The sequence below is a fragment of the Typopeltis vanoorti genome, chromosome 13 (assembly GCF_054136105.1).
Source record: "Typopeltis vanoorti isolate ZY-2024b chromosome 13, IOZ_Tvanoo_1.0, whole genome shotgun sequence".
Lineage (NCBI taxonomy): Eukaryota > Metazoa > Arthropoda > Arachnida > Uropygi > Thelyphonidae > Typopeltis > Typopeltis vanoorti.
Window position 1 is genome coordinate 34,309,968 of NC_143561.1, and position 21,345 is coordinate 34,331,312.

The window sequence follows — 21,345 nt, forward strand, 5'->3', positions numbered from 1 at the left end:
TGATAATGTTTTCATCATTTCCCATCAAATAAAAAAAAGGTGGAGGTCACATACTGTGCAAAGACATTCATACCACATAAAATCATCACAAACACACGCATCCATTATTACAGTGCGACTCAAATTTGTGACGTACTGGTTGATGAACAGAAATGTAATCCAATCAGCCAACCAGAAAGGCTAAGATTTTTTACAATGCTGATTTTTATTATATAAAGCAACTTTTAATAAAATTCTTCAAAATGGAGGGCACATGATAATGCTATTTGTTCTCTTTAATAGGTACTGTCAAAGCCTAACTATTTCTTGAAGAGTGATTACTGGTAGATGATTACTTCATTAGATATGGTAAGGAAGAAGAAACTGGAATATGAGAAGAGATTGGCCTTAAGATCCAAAGAAAATCCTAGGGAATTTTTTAGGTATGTGGCCAGTAGGAGGAGAAATGATTGTGGAAGAAAGATTATAGGCTATCTGTGTGTCTTCAGTAGTTGTTAAGATCTTGGTGAAATTAGGGAGGGACCGTATACAGCATTGGGCAGATGAGGGGTAATGTTATCTCTCTTGTTTTAGTAATATGCTAGCCTTTTATAATAAAGTTAAAAGAATAGTAGACGAGGGAAAGGCATATATTGCCATTTTCTTCGATTAATCGAAGGCATCTGACAGGGTGCCACATGATTAGCTGATGTTTAAGTTGCAACACATGAGTTTGGATGTCAGTTTGGTCAACTGGATTCAGGATTGGCTGTCCAATAGTTATCAGAGAGTTCTGTATGGTGGGGCAGTTTCAAGGTGGCAGAGGGTTACAAGTGGGATCCCACAGGGCTCAGTACTGGGACCTATATTGTTATCCCTTATATCAATGACATTGTCAATGGATTGCAGGAGGATATTCGGTTGTTTGCAGATGATCTGAAGCTGGGAAGGGTTATTAGTAATATTGGGGGATGTCGGTTTAATGGTGCAAAATGCAAGGTTTGAGGTTTGGGACAGATCGATTGGACACTGCATACTCTATAGGAGCAGCTATACTGGAGGAAGGAGGGGAGACAAGAGATCTGGGGTTGATGATTGATAGAAACCTGAAATCCAGGGCACACATTGCAAAGGTGGTGAAGGTAACACAGAGCATTGCTGCAATGGTGAGAAGGATGGTGACCTCCAGAGATAAAAGTGTTATCATTCCGTTGTATAAGACCGTGATAAGGCCCATTTAGACTATTGTTCTCAGATTTGGTCCGCAGGATTTGAAGGGGATAAATTAACTGTTGAAAGGGTACAAAGGCGGATAAAAAGGATGGTTTCAGGACTGTACAATGTTAGTTATGAGGATCGGCTGAGGGAATGTAGACTGCAGAGGTTGGTAAATAGAAGAAGGAGAGGTGATGTGATTGGGATTTTTAAACTATTGAGAGGTGGTTACAGGGTTGACACTGTTGAACAGCGGGAAGGAGTTGATAAGGGGCCATCCGTGAAAGTTACGAAAGGAAACTGTGAGAAAGAGGCTAAGGAGTGGTTTCTTTGCATGGAAGGTGGTTGAACCATTGAATGCATTGCTGATAGAGTGGTGAGAGCGAGAACGGTCAATGAGTTTAAGGAGTGGTATAATAGACTTTGTGTTTCCTAGGAATGACCTCCCACGACGAGTCTTGATAGACTTTATGTTTCCTAGGAAGGTCCTCCCACGATGAGTGTTTTGATTCCATGGAGGCCTGAATAATAATAATGACGGATCAGATAATGTAGAAGAATGATAGTTTGACAAAACTAAATGTATAAAATTCCTTTGTTGCTTTTATTTTTTTATCTTATGTTTAACAAGACTATAAAACCTGAAATAAAATAATCATTAAAATAACAAACTAAACAAAATATTTTTAAATAATTGGCTGGATCCTCACATTTTCTTAATTTCTTATGGGAAGTAAACTGTCATTTTATGGTTTTTTTAATTTTTGCAATGTTTTTCAGGCATACATCTGCCACATAAATCATAAACCAAGAAATTACTATATTATCATGATTTGATACATCATGTATATTAGATATTTCTGTTATATTATTAAGTATGCAAAACAGATACTTTCTTTTTGTCTTTACCTGTCTAACTATAGCAGCAAAAGCCAATTTTCTTAATCTCATAGAAAGTCTTTCACCAGCAACTGCAAACATATAATTCTGAAATAATAATTTAATATAAATATTAAAAATTTAAGTAGTAATTAGTGAATCAATTAAAATATTAAAAATATTTTAATTGATTCACTGCAGATGAATTAAATGTAAATAAAAGATTCCCCTGTGTGCTTTATAACTTCTGTACTAGCAAGCGAATTACAAGTATAGGAGCTGTAAGTAGCTGCCAGGATGTCATGCTGTTTATTTTGTAGAATTTGACAGACCATGTATTACAATGCAACAGCACCCATTGATTTCATACTTGAATCATATTGAAGTTAAATTAAGCTAAACCAATTAATGCTATGATATATGATATTGTGCATACATTTCATGTGGTCTGCTGTTGGAACATTATATTGGATGAAAAATCCCAAAATTTTGAGTTTTAAGCATGTATTTAACGATATCAAAAAGCGTGCATGGAAAATATAAACACAGATTGAAAGTAAATCATAAACACTATACATATTTTCTCACAGCATGTTTTCTCACAGTAAATGCATGGAAATAATATAAGCAGATGATATATGCACATCAACAGCTAATTCTGAAATAATTAAAAACAAACATTATTATTATTATTATTATTATGTGATACATCAAAAATACTAAAGACTCACTGTGAGAGTACTCAACACCACACAACCCACCATCTACACTACTTAATAATCTATCTACCTACTAAGCCCAGGTATAATAATGACGAGCTGAGCAGAAGAGCAATAATAATGAATAGCATAATAGCTAGAAAGTGTCAGAAGAGATGATCGGAATATGTGGATGCTTGGAGGGCATTTGAGGATAGGAAGGAACTGTATGCGAGAGACTGCTTGCATTTGAATGCAAGAGACCATGAGAGATTGCTGTTTTCTGAGCGAGTTGGTGTGTCAATGCAGAGAAACCGGAATTCCCAGGACGGATGGTAGCAGGTATGGCCTCTTGTGGGAATGAGCACATGGAGGGAAGGGGGGGAAACTTCAGGTAATGCAGTATAGTAGAGTCTGGAGAGGATAACGATAGGTATAGAAACAGTGATATATTTATGCTTTATACTAATGCCAGGACTATCTGAAATAAAGGAGAAGAATTTGTGGTGCAGATAGCATCAGCCTGGCCAAAGATTATTAGGATCCCTCAGGTGTGGTTGATGGATAAGATGATTAACAGGAATAGAAGTAACAGAGTACAGCATTTTTTGGCAGGACAGAAAAGGAAAATGCAGTGGTAAAGTACTGCTTATGATATATGATGCTCTCTAAGAGTGAAGCCTTTGGAAGGCAGTAACACTAATGGTTTCGAAAGCATATGGTGTGAGGTAGAGGTGGGCAAGATAGGATATTTAGTGGAGTGTTGCTACAAGCCAAGGAGTACAGAGAGTGGGGAGCAGGAGAGGTTTAGGTAGTTGAACTTGGGAAGTGCAAGAAGAATGATTGTTATGGGATATTTTAACCACAGCAGTATAAATTGGGAAGAGGAAAATGCATTTAGTAATAAGGAATGGAATTTCTGGAATACTTGAGAGACAAATGTCTTAGGCAACATGTACTAGAGGGAACAAGAGGTTCAAGAGTTTTGGATTTGGTCATAGCATCAGAAGAGCTGATAATAACTGAGATGATATCTCAGTTATAATCAGCTCCAACTGGGGAGTGAGATGATATCTCACTCCCCCAGTTGGAGAGAGAGAGAGAGACCATGTGGTTTTGACTTGGAAGATGAATAGGCATGCAGGAGTATCAAAGAGAAGGGAATGTATGTGGAATTATAAGGAGGGTCATTATAACAGTCTTAGATATCAACATCAGGAAGTTCCATGGAGGGCAGAATTGGAAAGCTGGGATAACATTAATGCATGAGAAATTGTGAAGGAATATTTGTTAGCTGCAACAGTAAGCTGTATTCCATGAATAAGGAAGAGGACATAATTTTGTCTAAAGTGAATGACAAATAATATCAAACAGAACTGCAGGTGAAAAAGAGGTTATGGAAGAGATTACAAGGAGAGGGGTGGAGTGCTATGCATGAAGAATATAAGACCCAGGACAGAAGATTGACTAGTATGGTAAGGAAGGCAAAACTGGAATATGAGAAGAGATTGGCCCTAAGACCCAAAGAAATTCTAATGAAGCTTTGAGCTATGTGGCCAGTAGGAGGAGAAATAATCATGGAAGAATGACATTGTGGGATAAAAATGGGAATAGAGTGACCGATGCAGAGGACATAGTGGAGTTATTATTATTCGTGACACCTCAAAGGAGTCCGAAGACTCATCATGGGAGGACACCTATTGTACAACTCTCCATCTCCACCACTACACCAATCTGCTACTACCAATCATCTGCATCAGCGGCATCTACTGCCCACTACCACCACAGCTAGTATTTTTTGTCTGTAAATTGCGTGTGATCTGAAGGGCCGATTTGTCTGTATGCAGGATGAAAAACCTGAGTTTCCAGGAGAAAAAACCCTGCTACTTCTTTATGAGATCAGCTAACTCACCTTCGATTGAACAAAGTCCATAAAAAAGTTTCCTCCCATTGAGTCATGACGAGAATTTAACTCAGGCCTTTTCGAATTGAATGGCGTAACGTACCGTCGTTCTTCCAATATTTTGGGATACGTCACTAAGGAGATGCTGTTCAATGAATACTTCATGGGAGTATTTCATCCTGGAGAAGTAAGTTTTAATACTAGAGAGATAGGACAGGTTCGAGGTTTAGAGGCCAGTAGAGTCTAAATACTTGGAACACACAAGAGGCGAGTGTGTTCCAAATACTTCTTTCCCAAGGAATGGAAGGAAGGTAAAATAGTGCCATTGCATAAGGTTGGTAGCAGAGGGAAGTGTCTAATTATAGGCTGTTTGTGTTTCATCAGTAGTTGTTAAGATCTTAGAGAAATTAGTAAGGGAACATATACAGCGTTGGGCAGATGAGGATAATGTTATCTGTGAGAATCAACATGGATTAGTTAAGGGGCGCTCTTGCTTTAGTAATATGATTGCCTTTTATAATAAAGTGACAAGAGCAGTTGCTGAGGGAAAGGCATATGCTGCCATTTTTTTTTTGGATTTTGCAGAGGCATTTCACTGGGTGCCACATGATAAGCTGATATTTAAGTTGCAGTACATGGGTTTGGATGTCAGTTTAGTCAACTGGATTCAGGATTGGATGAATGATAGGTATCAGAGAGTTGTGTATGGTGGGACAATATCAAGGAGGGAGATAGTTCCAAGTGAGGTCCCACAGGGCTCAGTACTGGGACCTGTATTGTTTAACCTTTATATGAATGATATTCTCAGTAAATTGCAGGGTGATATTCTGTTGTTTGCAGATGATGCGAAGGAATGGTTATTAGTAACAGAGCAAATGCGGCAGCCCTTTAAAAGATTTGAATAAACTAGACACATAGGCAAATGAATGGGGGTATTGGTTTAATGTAGCAAAATGTAAAGTCTTGAAGTTTGGGATACATCAATGGGAGGCTGCATACTCAATTGGAGGGGCTGTACCAAGGAAGAAGTAGGGGAGACAAGGGATCTGGGGGGTGATGTTTGATAGAAACCTGAAATTCAGGGAACATATTACAAAGGTGATGAAGGTAACTCAGAGAATGCTGCAATGCCGAGAAGGACACTGAGCTGCAGAGATAAAAGAGTTATTTTAGTATAAGATCCTGATCAGACTACACTTCGACTATTGTTCTCAAATTTCGTCCCCAGAATTTGAAAGGAATAAATTAACTGTGGAAAGGGTACAGAGGCAAATAACAAAGATGGTTTCAGGAGACTGTACAATGCTAGTTATGAAGATCAGCTGAGGGAATGTGGACTGCAGAGTTTGGTAGATAGAAGGAGAGGTGATATGACTGAAACTTTTAAACTGTTGAGAGGCATTTACAGGGTTGACACTGGGGAGTACCTTCGGTTGATGGAACAGCAGGATCTTGCATTGACAAGGGGAGACCACCCTTGGAGGTTACGAAAAGAAGCTGTGAGCAAGAAGGTGAGGCGTGGTTAGAACAACAACGGTGAATGAGTTCAAGGAGTGGTATGATAGACTTTGTATTTCCTAGCAAGGACCTTCCATGATGAGTCTTTTGACTCCATGGAGGTCTGCCCTCTGCTTGCTGAGAGTATTTTTGTCTTTTAAATGTGTGAATTTTCTGGTCACTTTACCACTATGCAGGAAAATACTGTGCTACCTTGTGTGAGACTAGGTAACTCACTTTCATTGAGCAAGCCCATATAAAGATTCATCTTAACATGGTGAGAAATGAGCCTGGGTCTTACCAAACTGAAGGAAGCAGTGTCCATAGCCTTCCACCCGTGCTACCAATAATAATAAATTCAGTTTAATTCTTTATCCAAGTGTGAGCAAATAAAGTTTGCACCTGAAAATATCTTCAGGACTCGGGTAAGGCAATACAACACCGGGCAACTCGTAGCAAAGGTGGACCAAGCTAACATCACTCCTATCTCAGTATCTCCCATAATGCAAAACACATCTCCATGCGGTTATGTATAACGTTATGCATTAAGGGAAGGGCCACTACCAGACTAGTTCCGACCTTTATTGAGGTCTCTTCAGTGGGAACCAGGCCCAGGCCCAAAATTTCTAGAAATGGCATAGTTCCCTCGTCATTATTCTCACACATTGTTCTGTCATCAGAAAGACCCCAGAAATATCATCTGGTAAGATACTCTTTCATTCACATTTGTTCTAATCCTCTACTCAACAAGATGTGCTGATTATGTTATCTCAGAGCTATTTTCATAGTTTTTATATTATTATTTTACCTGCATATGAACCTTCTTGGTTTCTGAACTTTTGAAATGTAGGTGTGTACAGTCTAAGGCCTTATAATAATTGAATTACAGCTTTCCCATCTGTTTACATATCCTTTTTACTGTTGAGATGATTCTCTGTGTCTAACTAAATATTACTCCAGAATCCCTTGTGTATATATTTTCTTTCTGCTATATATTTTCTGCAATACTTTCTGCAATATATTTACAGGAATATATTATTATTAAGTGACACCTCCAGGGAGTCTAAAGACTCATCGAGGGAGGACATCTACTCTACAATTCTCTATCCTTACTCCTCACAATCTACCAATGCCATCTACCGCCCCTCACAACCACTAGTATTTTTACAGACAATCACAAACGTCCATGCCCACAGTGGGATTCGAATCTGCAGCTTTTTGGTTTTAGAGCAGATATGCTAACCATTCGGTCAAACCAGGCCATGCAAGTGGATTCGTCAAATAACAGAAGTCATTGCTACGTATTCTAAATATTATTATTATTATTACATAACACCTCCAGGAAGTCCAAAGACTCATTGAGGGAGGGCACCTACTCTACAACTGTCCGTCTCCACCAATCCATCAACTGCAACTACCTTCATCTACACCAACGCCATCTACCACTGACCACCACCACCACTAGTATTTTCACAGACAATCACAAACATCCATGCCCACGGTGGGATTTGAACCAGCAGCCTTTTACCTGGAGAGCAGATACGCTAACCACTTGGCCAACCAAATATGCTAAAAAAACTTCCTATGAGACTGGCTAACTCACCTTTAGTCGAAGGAGACAAGATAAAGGTTCCACATGCCACTGACGGGAATCGAACCCAGGTCTTTCCGACCAAAGGACTTCGTCTATACTGACTGAGCTAGGAATGCGCTCATAATACTAAGTCACTTCTCTGAATTCAGGATTTTCAGATTAATTTAGACATTAAACTGTCATACCTATTCTTTTCTCAGCCTTCTCAAATCTTGAATGGTGTCTACATCAGATCACTGCCAATAGACATCCCAAACTAAAGAGTAATGTGTCTGGGCAATGAGACCAAATGGAGATGATGGAGGTTTTAATGATACCATATTGTTGAGAAAGGGGAGGAGGAATTGGTGGGAAGGTTTGTGAATGTATCTGCCTATGTAAGCAGGCTTCTTGTATAGTGAAAAGGACAGGTTGCCATTGGGTAGGAATGTTACCAAGGTGTCTAGAAAGGCTAAACAATTATTAGCTTCCTTTCTAAAGTAAACTGGATTCTATGATGCAGACTATTGAGGTGAGAGGTGAAAGAGTAATGTGTCTAGGCCAGGGGCGGGTAACCCTTGGCACACGTGCCAAATGTGGCACACCAATGACTTTTTTATGGCATGCAACCCAGGCAAGGTGATGCAACTACTCCATCACCTTACCTTAAAATATAATTAAATATATAAATACATGTGCAACATCTTCACTGAGTTGTATATTTTAACTTAACAGAATACAATTTTATGAAGTAGAGTGATACCAAATAAAAATGCAATAAAGAAACAAACATTATCAACTGTTTTAGTAATAATAAGTAATAAGAAAATGAAACAAACATTCTATTTCCAAGCCCTCTATCTCCGTGATATACTGACGTACAAGTTTTTTTCCCGTTCAGTTGTTGCATCATTCGACAGGCAGCCAGACGTGGCTTGGAAAATATTGAAAAGGAGCGATTAGAGAAGGGAGTAACAGATACAAATGCAGAAACAGGTACTAAGGGCTTGGAATACTATTTCAGAAACTTTTCTATGTTTAAAAACCTTGCAACTGCATCACTATCCATTTTTTGTCTACATATTCTTCTGGATCATTGTTCTCAGTGAATAGGAATAGCCTTACAGGTGAAACTAGTAGTGCATGCATATCTCTAAAGGTTACAAAATATAAAAGTGATATAAATTATCTGTCATCAGTGATGCAGAAGCAGAAGTCTCATTAATGCTAAATAAATGAAACATCCACTATTTTTTTTCCTTTCTTTTAAGCTTACACGGTGATCCAAATGCATTTTTGAAATTTATGGAAACAACTACTGTGTTTGAATAAAAACTTTAGTTTAATATAACTAAAATCTACGTTCGACGTTTCGACCTTTATGTCAAGGTCATCTTCTGGAGCATACAATTATACACAGAAAACAAGCTACACTACATTCAAACTGGTTTGTTAAAGATACTGACCAACCGCTACAACAATTGTTAGCCTGACCTCTGGTGAGAAAAAAAAAAAATATATACATCAACACTAGAGTCCTATTATTAGTATTATCTGTTAGTTGTAGAAATACATTGGGCACAACAACAAGTATCTATCTATATACATATATTAACATCATGATTATATTTGTACATTCCAGCCAGTTGGTATGGAATGGTTTTTAATACTAGCTGAAGTTTGGTTAGAATCCTGACTTATGCTTGATCTTATATATTAGGTAGACTGAATATGTGCCATCCAGATCCTTGGAATTTTCATGCCATCTTTGTTGTTGATATTTGGGTGGTTTATCAGAATTTTGCAGGCTTCCTTAAATTTCCTTTCATACCTGGTTTTTGTGTGGTGTAAAGAACGGGTGCTTTTCCAGTTGATTTGGTGTAACGTGTTGAGCGCATTGTCTGAGAAGCCTGCTTCACCATAATGATTATATTTAATGTGGCTGTATACCACTGTCGTCCTTGACAGGTGAATATATGTACTTCAAATGAATCGACTAGTAGCCGATAATAACACATATAAGCTGGTAAATTATAACCCAACAAAAAGGATAAAGGATAAAACAGAGAAACTACTCAAGTCCGTCACTTCTTGGCCACCAGACATGGTTAAAAAACTCAACCCCCCCCCCCCCCAGAATATATGGGGCCCTGAAAATACACAAACAAAATGTTCTCCTTCGACCAATCGTGAAAGGAATAGACAGTCCCAATTACCACTTAGCTAAGAAATTAGCGGCAACACTCAAGGAGTTGGTAGGTCATTCCCCCTCCTACATAAAAAACACAGAACACTTTATAAACAAAATTAAAAACATAACACTCGACAAAGATGACCTATTAGTCAGTTTCGACGTTTCTGCCCTTTTCACTAATGTCCCCATCAATGACACAATTCTCCTACTACAGAACAAATTTAATTTCCGCACGACATTACAGCCCTTTTTGCCCACGTACTACAGTCCGGTTACTTCGTGTGGCAAAACAAATTTTACCTACAGAAAGAAGGTACAGCCATGGGCTCACCACTATCCCCCCCCAATCGCTAACTTCTACATGGAAACCTTTGAGCAAAGGGCTCTTGATTCCGCCACGCTTAGACCAACAGTCTGGCTTAGATACGTTGATGACGTGTTCGCGATCTGGCCGCACGGGCCACAAACACTAAACACATTCCTTAGCCACCTGAACAAACAACACGAACACATACAATTTACCATCGAAATCGAAAATCAAAATTTGCTCATGTTCCTAGACACACTAGTCACACGTCTTCCTTCAGGCAGTCTATCCTTCACGGTCTACTGAAAACTGACACACACTGGCCAATACATACATGCTAATTCATACCACCACTCATCACAAAAATATGGAGTCATTAACACCCTTAAAAACAGAGCTACAACAATTTGCTCTAACCAGCAAGCCCTGGAACAAGAACTAAAAATAATCAGCGACACATTCATAAATAATGACTATAACAAAAATACTATTAATAAAATACTCCATAAAACAACAACAAAAAAGAATCTAGATTACAGCAGCCATCCCATACATTAAAGGGTTATCAGAAAATATCAACAGAATCCTACAACATTATAACCTCAATGCCACCTTTAAACCACCCACTAAACTTAAAACCATATTCAACTCCTCTAAGGATCCTCTCCTCCCATTAGCACATCCTGGAGTCTATTGCATCCACTGCACCTGTAACTTAACGAACATTGGTGAAACAGGACGGACAATACCTATATGCAAGAAAGAACACATTAGACACATTAAATATAACCATTATGGTGAAGCAGGCCTCTCAGACCACGTGCTCAACACCTTACACCAAATCAACTGGAAAAGCACCCGCTCTTTACACCACACAAAAACCTGGTATGAAAGGAAATTTAAGGAAGCCTGCAAAATCCTAATAAACCACCTCAATATCAACAATAAAGATGGCATGAAAATTCCAAGGATCTGGATGGCACACATTCAGCCTGCCTAATATATAAGATCAAGCATAAGTCAGGATTCTAGCCAATCTTCAGCTAGTATTAGAAACCATTCCATACCAACTGGCTGGAATGTACAAGTATAATCATGATGTTAATATATGTATAGATAGATACTTGTTGTTGCGCCCAATGTATTTCTACAACCAACAGATAACACTAATAATAGGACTCTAGTGTTGATGTATAATTTTTTTTTTCTCACCAGAGGTCAGGCCAACAATTGTTGTAGCGGTTGGTCAGTATCTTTAACAAACCAGTTTGAATGCAATGTAGCTTGTTTTCTGTGTATAGTTGTATGCTCCAGAAGATGACCTTGACATAAAGGTCAAAACGTCGAATGTAGATTTTAGTTATATTAAACTAAAGTTTTTATTCAAACACGGTAGTTGTCTCCATAATTTTCAAAAATGCACCCACTATTTTTCTTTCTCTAGTTTTCATTTGATGTTTGCTGCTAAAAAAATGGTAATGATTAACCTCTATTTAATATATTATGTAGGTAGAATAACATTTTATTTTATCTGTAATTTTATGTATTACTTGTAAGGGATTAAGAATTAATAAAAGAATATCTTTAATTTTATTTTCTTTTATCATACTTTAGTCAAGTAAAATGATTATGACATTGTGCACTGTAATAAATTGGGAAAACATGGAAAAATTTATGTCTAATCGATCTTTATAAAAAAAACAAATTCAGAATTATTCTTAAATGACGTTAAAAATTGCATCTTTAAATTGTGTGGCTGTATATGGCAGCTAGAATTACACTTAAAGGCAAATAAAATATATCCATGCCATCAACAGGGTAGAAGGAATTTTAAGTAAAAATTCCATCACTAATTTTTACATTAATTCAATCTTACATGACTTACAATAATCATGCTTACAACATTCTTTGATTTTACTGTTCTAGTGTGATTTTTGATTATTTGAAAAAGTTTTCCCAATACTTAAAAGACACCAAATAATAATATGTTCCCAAAAATTTCGGTTGGCATATGAGAAACTTTTGCATCAAAGATTTGGCAATTTTGGCACGCACACTTAAAAAGGTTGTCCCCACCTGGTCTAGGTCAAATTTATGCGCCGGCAAAGGTTGGTCGATGTTAGAGCCTCTTCTACTAATGGCTCAGTTAAGTAAGTTTGAGCGCGGTTAGTAGTTGGAAGGGGACCAATCGTTCGATGCTGTTGGCACACTCTCCCTCGATGAGTCTTTGGACTCCCTGGAGGTGTCAAATAATAATAATAATAATAATAATAATAATAATAATAATAATAATAATAATAATAATATATCTTAACCAAATAGTAGGTTTCAGATGGACTGAGTCAAGAACCTGTTTTTCAAAATATTCCATAAAAAAATTGGCAAATGGACAACTTGATAACATCACACTTCACACATTTTTTGAAATTCCCATATATGGACATGTGTTAACATCACTGAATGATGATATCACACTTCATGCATCACATATTAATTTAACAAAGTTTTGTAATTAAATTATTACATACAAAAGGATTTATAGTAATAATACAAACAACGACAATTCTTTTATGTGTAATTTCCTTAGAAAAAAACTTGTAAAAATGAACATGATAAATTATTTATCATGTGAGATTTTACAGAGAATCATATTACTATTCACCCACTCCTGAATTATATCTTTAATCATCATCATCGATATGAATTGATTCAACAGAAACTCTCCAGCAGATCAAAGCTCTCCATTTCTTTCTATCTTCCCATATTCTTTCTTCATGAACACTATTTTAACACTATTGTCAGCACAAGTTTCTATCTTTCTTTCTATTTTTTTTTTGTTTTGTTTTTCTATAATCCATTCCCTTCATCTTTTCTATGATCCTCCTCTTGGCCTTTCTCACTCAATTATCATTTCACATATTCTCTTGGTATTATTTTTATGACTAAAAACACACGTAATAACCACAGTAATGACTATTTAATTCATAAATATTTCATCCAAAGTATCTTGGGACATCATCAGTACAGTAGTTCAAACAATAGGAATAACATACAGTTAGGGCGCATGATTACAATGGAATCTCAATATGCATGCAGTAATGTGTTATAGAAGTAACACGTTACTTCTTTTGTTTCTTTTCTTTTCTTCTGTTTTTTTAAACGTGTAACACGTTACACGTTACTGCATGCATATTGAGATCCATTGTAATCATGCGTCCTAACTGTATGTTATTCCTAGTATTGTTTGAACTACTGTACTGATGATGTCCCAAGATACTTGGGATGAAATATTTATGAATTAAATAGTCATTACTGTGGTTATTACGTGTGTTTTTAGTGATGAATTCACCACAGGTTTTGTTACATATATTAAAAAAAAAATAAAATAAAATAAAAAAAAATTATGGCTATTTAGCCTATTTTTGTTTAGGAGTTAGTAATGATGTAATTTTTTCATGTAGTACTGTCATATCCTGTACACCCCTTGAGGGTACATGGCAGGAATTTGATGATGATGATGATGATTGTTTAGGAGTATCCCTTTTTATAATATCATTGGCTTTTTAGTCAAATTTTAGGGCATTACTGATGTTTTATATGGACAGATATATGAAGAATGTGTAGGAGGAAAAAACCAGGCATACCTTTGTGGGTTGTTGCTGGCTGTCTTCTTTTTCAGTGGCATCCCAGCATATGACATTATATTTGAGAGATAGAAGAGATACCTCTTGCCTCACCAATAATTCTCTCACACAAAGGTATGTCTGATTTTTCTTCCTATATATATTTTTTTCTTCCTATACATTCTTCATATATCATATATCCATATAAAATATCAGTAATGCCCTAAAATCTGAGTAAAAAAGCCAATGACATTATAAAAAGGGGAACTCCTAAACAAAAATAGGCTAAATAGCCATAAAAATAATATTTACTTAGAGGAGTAACATGGAAATTTTCCCAGAAATAATACCTATTCTTCTTCTTGGTATTCTTACTGAATTATCACTATATGTCTACACCATTTCAAGCAAAAGTTTATAAGTATTTATTATTATTATTGTACAGGTGCCTCCATGGAGTCCAAAGATTCATTGCAGGAGATCTGAACTATCCTCATGATCTATCATACCTCTCCTTGAACCCATTAACAGACAAAGCACTTACAACTGATTCTGGCAACCCATTCCACTCATTCACAACTCTCCAAGCAAAAAATATAAAAATTTAATCCTCATACCCCTTACTAACCACACTTTTATTCAACTTCCAGGGATGACTCCTTGTTCTGGCCCCTTCAGCCAAGTGCTGAAACATTTCCCTTGCATCAATCCTATAAAAACACTTTAAGCAACTTAAATGTTTCTATCATATCCCCTCTTTATCTCCTGTCAACCAACTTCTGCAATCCATACATCCTCAACCTATCTTCACAGGGAACATTCCACAGACCACTCACCATTTTGGTCACGTGCCTCTGCATCTTCTCCACTGCTTCCACATCCCCAAGAAACCTAGGAGACCAAACTCTTATAAAGAGGAATAACAACTTCCTTATCTCTACTCATTACTGTGTTCTTCAATAGCCAAGTAATCTTATGGGATACCTTAGCAATATGTCCTCTAAATTTTAACTCTCTGTCTACCCCCCCCTTCCACCACCACCACCAAATCTCTAGCTTCCACTATTTCATGGAGTACAGTACCATCAATATGATACACAGCTCTTTATCCCAAAATGTATAACTTTACATTTCTCCACATTGAACTGAAACCCATTATCTTTTGCCCACACTGACAGTCTATTTAAATCATCATTATTATTATTTGAGACCTCCAGGGAGTCAAGGACTCATCGAGGGAGACTGTAAATTACCCAACCCAGCTATCATACCTTCCCTTAAATTCATTTAAACTAGATGCACTCACTACCCCTAAGGGCAAATTATTCCACTCACTCACTGCTCTCTGGGAGAACAACCTAGCTCTTACCGCTTTCTTGACTGAGAACAACCTTAATTTCCATGGATGCCCTCGTGTTCTCTCCACGCCTTTCATATAACAAAAAATTTCATCATCTGAAATGTTATAACACCCATTCAAAAGTTTACAGACATCTATCATATCACACTTCTTTTTCCCGTTAACCAAAGTTTGCAATCCACATACTCGCAATCTGTCATCATAATCTAAATCCCATAATCCGGATATAATCTTTGTAACTCTTCTTTACGCCCTTTCCACAGCTTCTTTATCCCCTTGGAAATGTTATCTCCCGGGAGACAAAATCTGTGCACAGTAATCCAGGTGTGGTCTTATCAAAGCCTTATAAAGTGGCAAAATTACTTCCTTACCCTTACATGTCAAGGCTCTCTTCAACATACCAATTATCCTCTGAGTTGTATTTGCAACTTTTGATATATGACCTTTGAATTCTTATCCACCAATACACCAAGATCCCTTGCCTCTTCAGTTTCTTGTAGCATAACTCTGCTAATATAATATGCCGTTGGAACACTAATCACACCAAAGTGCATAATTTTACACTTACTAACATTAAACTGACAGCCATTTTCGTTTGCTCAGATTTCCAGTCTATTCAAATCATTTTGTAAATTTTGTAATTGCTGAATATCAGTAGCATCCCTGATTTCCCTGCCTATCTTTGCATCATCAGCAAACAATTGCAAATCTGACGACAGACCCTGCTTGATGTCATTAATGTATAGATGGAATGATAATGGCCCAAAGACTGAACTCTGAGGTACAGCACTGGTTACCTTAAATCTGGCAGATTCACACCCACTGTATACCACTTTTTTGATATCTGTCTATCAACCATCTCCTGATCCAAATCATCCTGCAAGATCTCCATTTTCTAGTCCCAAAACATTCCTAATGTCCATATTTCATATTATATCATTTCTTGTTGTTGTTTTTTTGTCATCATTGCCCTCAAAATTTCCACTTCCACTGCTTGTATTTGACTTATGGTCTCTTTTTGTTGGTCTTCATGTCTCTGACACATAAAATAAAATGGGGGCAAAAAGTAACTTCTGTTAATCAAAGCTTACACCTCATCATCATTTATTTCATTTATTCCAACAATTTTTGGATGAATAAACACAGTCAGTGAAACAATTTCATCTTTCTTATTTCTGATGCTCCTGGCTCTTCATTCTAATTTATACTGCCATTATTAAAATAACCCATAACGATCATCCTACCCTTGTTCACTAACCAAAATTGTTTTTTATTTCATCACCATCCTCCATATTTCTTGGCCTATAGTGGCATCTAACTAAATATCTCTTCCTGTTAACCTCCACATCACACCATACTTCCTCAAAATCCCTGTCACTATTTCTCTCTTGCATATCTTATGTGGACATAATTTCTCCTGCTATCATCAGCAGCATTTCCCTACATTGCTTCTTGTGTTTTCTATCCTTATAAAAAATACTGTACCCTTCCAATTCAATTCCTGACAGGATATCATCCTCATTCAACCATGTTTCACTTATTCCGACAATTTTTGGATGAATAAACACAGTCAGTGAAACAATTTCGGCTTTCTTATTTCTGATGCTCCTGGCATTTGTAAATAAACAGTAGTTCACTTTTAGATCTATAACCATTCCTACAGAAGCCACCTGTTGGTTAATGTTTCCAAACCACACCTGTCCTTGTCCCAATCACCTTTCCCACCACTTACCTACCCCTTCACTTCCCTATCCATTCCATTCCTATGCTAATCATCCCCATGCACACATTTTTTACTACTTCCAACCTCCCTATGCTGTGTCTCCCTCCCCCCCATTTCCCCATTCCTCTTGCATTCCTGTTCACTCCCTCCCCTCCCCCATTTCCCTGTTCCTCTTGCATTCCTGTTCTTTCTTCATCTCTCATGCTACTACACCAGCCTGGTTGGCTGAGTGGTCAGAGTATTCACTCTCCAGCATGGGCATGGATTTTGTGATTGTCTGTGAAAATACTAGTGTGGGTGGTAGACAGCATTGGTGTAGATGATGATGGTAGGTGTAGATGATGATGGTAGTTGTGGTTAATTGTAGTTGGTGGATTGAGTGGTGGAGACAGAGAGTTGTAGAGTAGGTGCCCTCCCTTGATTAGTCTTTGGACTCCCTGGAGGTGTTATGTAGTAATAATAATAATAATAATAATAATAATCCATTTCACTTTTCCAACCTTTCACTTCACCTCTTACTTTCTCTTCTCACTCACTGCACTTCTTTCTAACAACAGTTCCTGCAGTTACCTCACACTAAAACCATTCAAATGTGTGTGTATGAGGATGATCAGCACAGGAATGGTTATAGGAACAAGTTATTTGTTCTTACAACCAGCTCTAACTCTCTTGCTCTTTTCCTTCACATATCCAAAGCATGAATTATCTTGTTCATTCTCTTTCCTGGGAAGCAGACCTTATGGGCACTCTCATTAATAACACCTCTAATAATGGAATCTCAATACATTGCTATTCTCAAGTCATTTGTCACTTCTTTTTCTCTATTTCTTTCGTTATATCCTTTTTGAATTCTTTCATTTCTTTTCACCAAATATCTAATATCACTTCGCACATTCTTTATTTTATTCCTCATTTTGAACAACTTGTTCTTCAAATCTTGTATTCTAGCAATTTCACTCTCTGTCACTCCCACTTGTTCTGCTGATCCTTTCTTCTGTTTCCACATTCCTAGTTTCTTTCACTTCTTTATCACTTACTTTCATTTCTTCATTCATCCATTCTTTTATATGCTCAGTCTCACTCACTTTCCATTATTCACACTTTTTTTGCATTCATATTTATGATAACTTCCATTCAGTCTGTTTTACTCATAGTGATAACTAAGAGTTATCAGCAAATGTGAAACAGACTGAATGAAAGTTTAAATATGAGTGCAAAAGTGTGAATAATGGAATGATAGTGAGTGAGACTGAGGGTATAAAAGAATGGATGAATGAAGAAATAATGTTTATTTACCTGTGAAAGGTTGTAAAATTTTCATATAACACTGCTGGTAAGTGTGGAACTATTTTAAGCCTCCATTAAGCAGAGATTTGGTCTGAAACTGAACAAAAAAAAGTATTAATTAATGCTAAAAGTTAATTAATTAAGGCTAATGCCTGAAGAACCATCCCACACTTATATTGTATAATCCATCCATGAAGTAGCAACAAAAACTTTGGTCCAAGACTAATTCTTCTCAAAGAAGAATTAGTCCTGGTGACACAAACCATTGAAGAACAAATAAAGAAATGTGATGACGTTAAACAGCAATTCAGGAATCAGATGTATCATATTCTACATATTCACTTAAAAAGAACTAAACGATATAAGTTTAGTTCTTTTTAGATAAATGATAAAAGATAAAAAAAAAAAGATAAAAGAACAAAATGATATATAAATAATATATGATAAAGTACATAATGCCATTTGAAATGACAGGAAAACCATATCTAGGCTATCAGTCAGAAATTAGAATATTAAATACCCATAAAACCAGAGAACTCTACCAGATAGTTAATTCATAATGCACCAAGAAAGGAAGGTCAAAAGAATAAAAGGTAAAAATAGAGATACCCACAGACAAAAATGAAGAACTCTTAGTGTAGAAGAACTATTTTGAAAATTTGTTAATAATTCATTAGTAAATTCACTTACAGCTGCTTTGCCAGAAATAATAGTCCAAAAAAGAAATTCCTATTATGTATAATAACAATTTTACAATGCAAGAATTTGAAATTGCATTAAAATTTCAAAAGAATGAGAAAGCACCTGGATTGTAATTCAGCTCTAGCTACATTCAACATTCCACAACAATGGAGAAAAGGCTTTATAATACCAATACTTGAAAAAAGGCAATTTAAACACCTCAGAAAATAACAGAGGAATCACACTACTTCCTTCTGTGATGAAAATTTGCAACAGAATGGCTTTAAAACCAAATTCAACCAAATGCAATATCTCTTCGGCTCAAAAATCAAGCAGGTTTCTTAAAAACGGAAACACTGTTGAAGCACTGCCTTAGAAGATTGCTAGAAGGAGTAAGAATTAAAAACCTACCTTTATCTTAAATTTTATATAAAGTTAATCTTAAACTTTATATAAAGTTAATCTTTAATATTTATATCTATAAATATTAAATATTTAATCTATAAACTTTATATAAAGTTTAAGACCAAAGACTTCTCAAAGCCTTCGATTTAATCAATAAATGAAGGAGGTTCAAAATTGTCTTTTATTATAGCATACCCTGGAAAATAATCAAAGCAATAACAGCAGAACTGTACCAGAATTACCATGGAAGAGTAATGATTAATGGAAAAATAACTGAGAGCTTTCCTATTTCCATTGAAGTTCATCAGAAAGACTCCTTAGTGCCATATCATTTTATAATACTCTTGACTATGTATTCAGACTTGCAGCATAAGCAAACAGGCAAAGGAGTGATTCTTGAAGATTTGGCAGGGCAAACCCCATAAGTATATGTCTTAAGGAAACGCTAAGGAACTGGTAATAGCATTGGCACATCTGTTTAATAAGTCTGACAACAGCGCAGGTTCCAAGAGAGTGGAAAGAAGGTAAAATTGTTCCAATGCATAAAGGTGGTGATAAAGACTGTGGTTACAAGTTATAGGCCAATCTGTATATATGTGAATTGTGGTGAAGGCACTAGAGAGATTAGTGAAAACTAAGATACAGAAATGTGTTGATAACAGCAGTATTCTTTGTGGTTCTCAGCATGGGTTTGTTAAAGAGAAATCGTGTTTTACTAACTTATGTACTATAACACGGTGTCAAATGTTTTGGACAAGGGAGTGCATATACAATGGTATTGTATTATTATTATTTGGGAACCTCCATGCAGTCAATGTCTTAAACAAGGGAGTGCATATACAATGGTATTGTATATGCACTCGCTTGGTATGGTATGGTATTGTATTATTATTATTTGGTAACCTTCGTGCAGTCAAAAGACTCATCATGAGAGGCCCACTCAACCAGCAACATATTTATCATAATGAGCTTTGAAGATATTTACACCACCTTCACTCACAATGCATTCCACTCACTAACAAATCTCCAGGTAAAAAAGCTACTCCCACACCCTTCTTCAGCACATATTTATACAACTTTCAGGGATGATGTTCTTTCTATCTTAACATCCACTCTTTTTATAATTTCTTCTGTATTAATCTGATGGAATCCCTTAACTAACTTGCAGGTCTCTATTATATCTCATCCTTTCCTCTATCCACCAACTTCTGTAATCTACATTCTCTCAAATGCTCTTCAGAACAAACACTCCAGAGTTCTGATATCAGTTTGGTTATTCATATTTGGAACCACTCTAGTGATTCCACATCACAATGAAAAATAGGTGACCAAATTTGAGCACAGTAGTTCATATGTGGTCTGAACAATGGCTTATATAGGGCACTACTTCCTTATCCCTACATGTCAATGTACTTTTTATTATAGCAACAATATGACGTGCAGTCTTTGCAACATACATATGATGTACCCTTAAGTCCACTGTCTACCATCACTCCAAGATCCTGAATGTTATCCACTTCCTGAAGTACAGCTCCACCAATACAGTACGTAGCCTTATATCTCTGTATCCCAAAGTGTAACACCTTTCATATATTAAACTATTAATATTCAAACTGCAACCACACTCATTTGTCCAAGCTAAAAGTCTATTGAAATCTTTCTGTAGAGAATTAACATCAGCACTACTCCTGATTATTCTACCTAACTTTGCATCATCAGCAAACATTTGAAGATCCTCAGTCAATCCATTAGCATATAAGTTAAACAGTAGGGGGGGGGAGGGCATGAACAGAATCCTTAGGCATGCCACTGTTCATTTTTATTTTCTGAGACACAGCTCCATCATACACAACTTACTCGTATCATTTGGAGAGCCAATCTCCAAGCCATCGACCAATATATTATCTATTCCTATCCTCTGCAGCCTCTACGTCAACGTATCATGTGGTAATCTCTCAAATGCTTTTGCAAGGTTCAAGAATATTGCTATGTATTATTCTCCCTTATCCAACACATTTGTA

General features: G+C 36.5%; 1 protein-coding gene across 1 annotated transcript in view; it reads right to left on the bottom strand.

Annotated features, from left to right (window-relative positions):
* Positions 1 to 21,345, bottom strand: part of LOC150100044 (multidrug resistance protein homolog 49-like) — a 199,178-nt gene that overhangs the window by 26,794 nt on the left and 151,039 nt on the right. Inside the window, exon 11 of the mRNA XM_090403203.1 lies at positions 2,104 to 2,181. Within this exon, the coding sequence (XP_090259329.1) occupies positions 2,104 to 2,181 (78 nt within the window). The remainder of the gene's footprint in view (positions 1 to 2,103; positions 2,182 to 21,345) is intronic.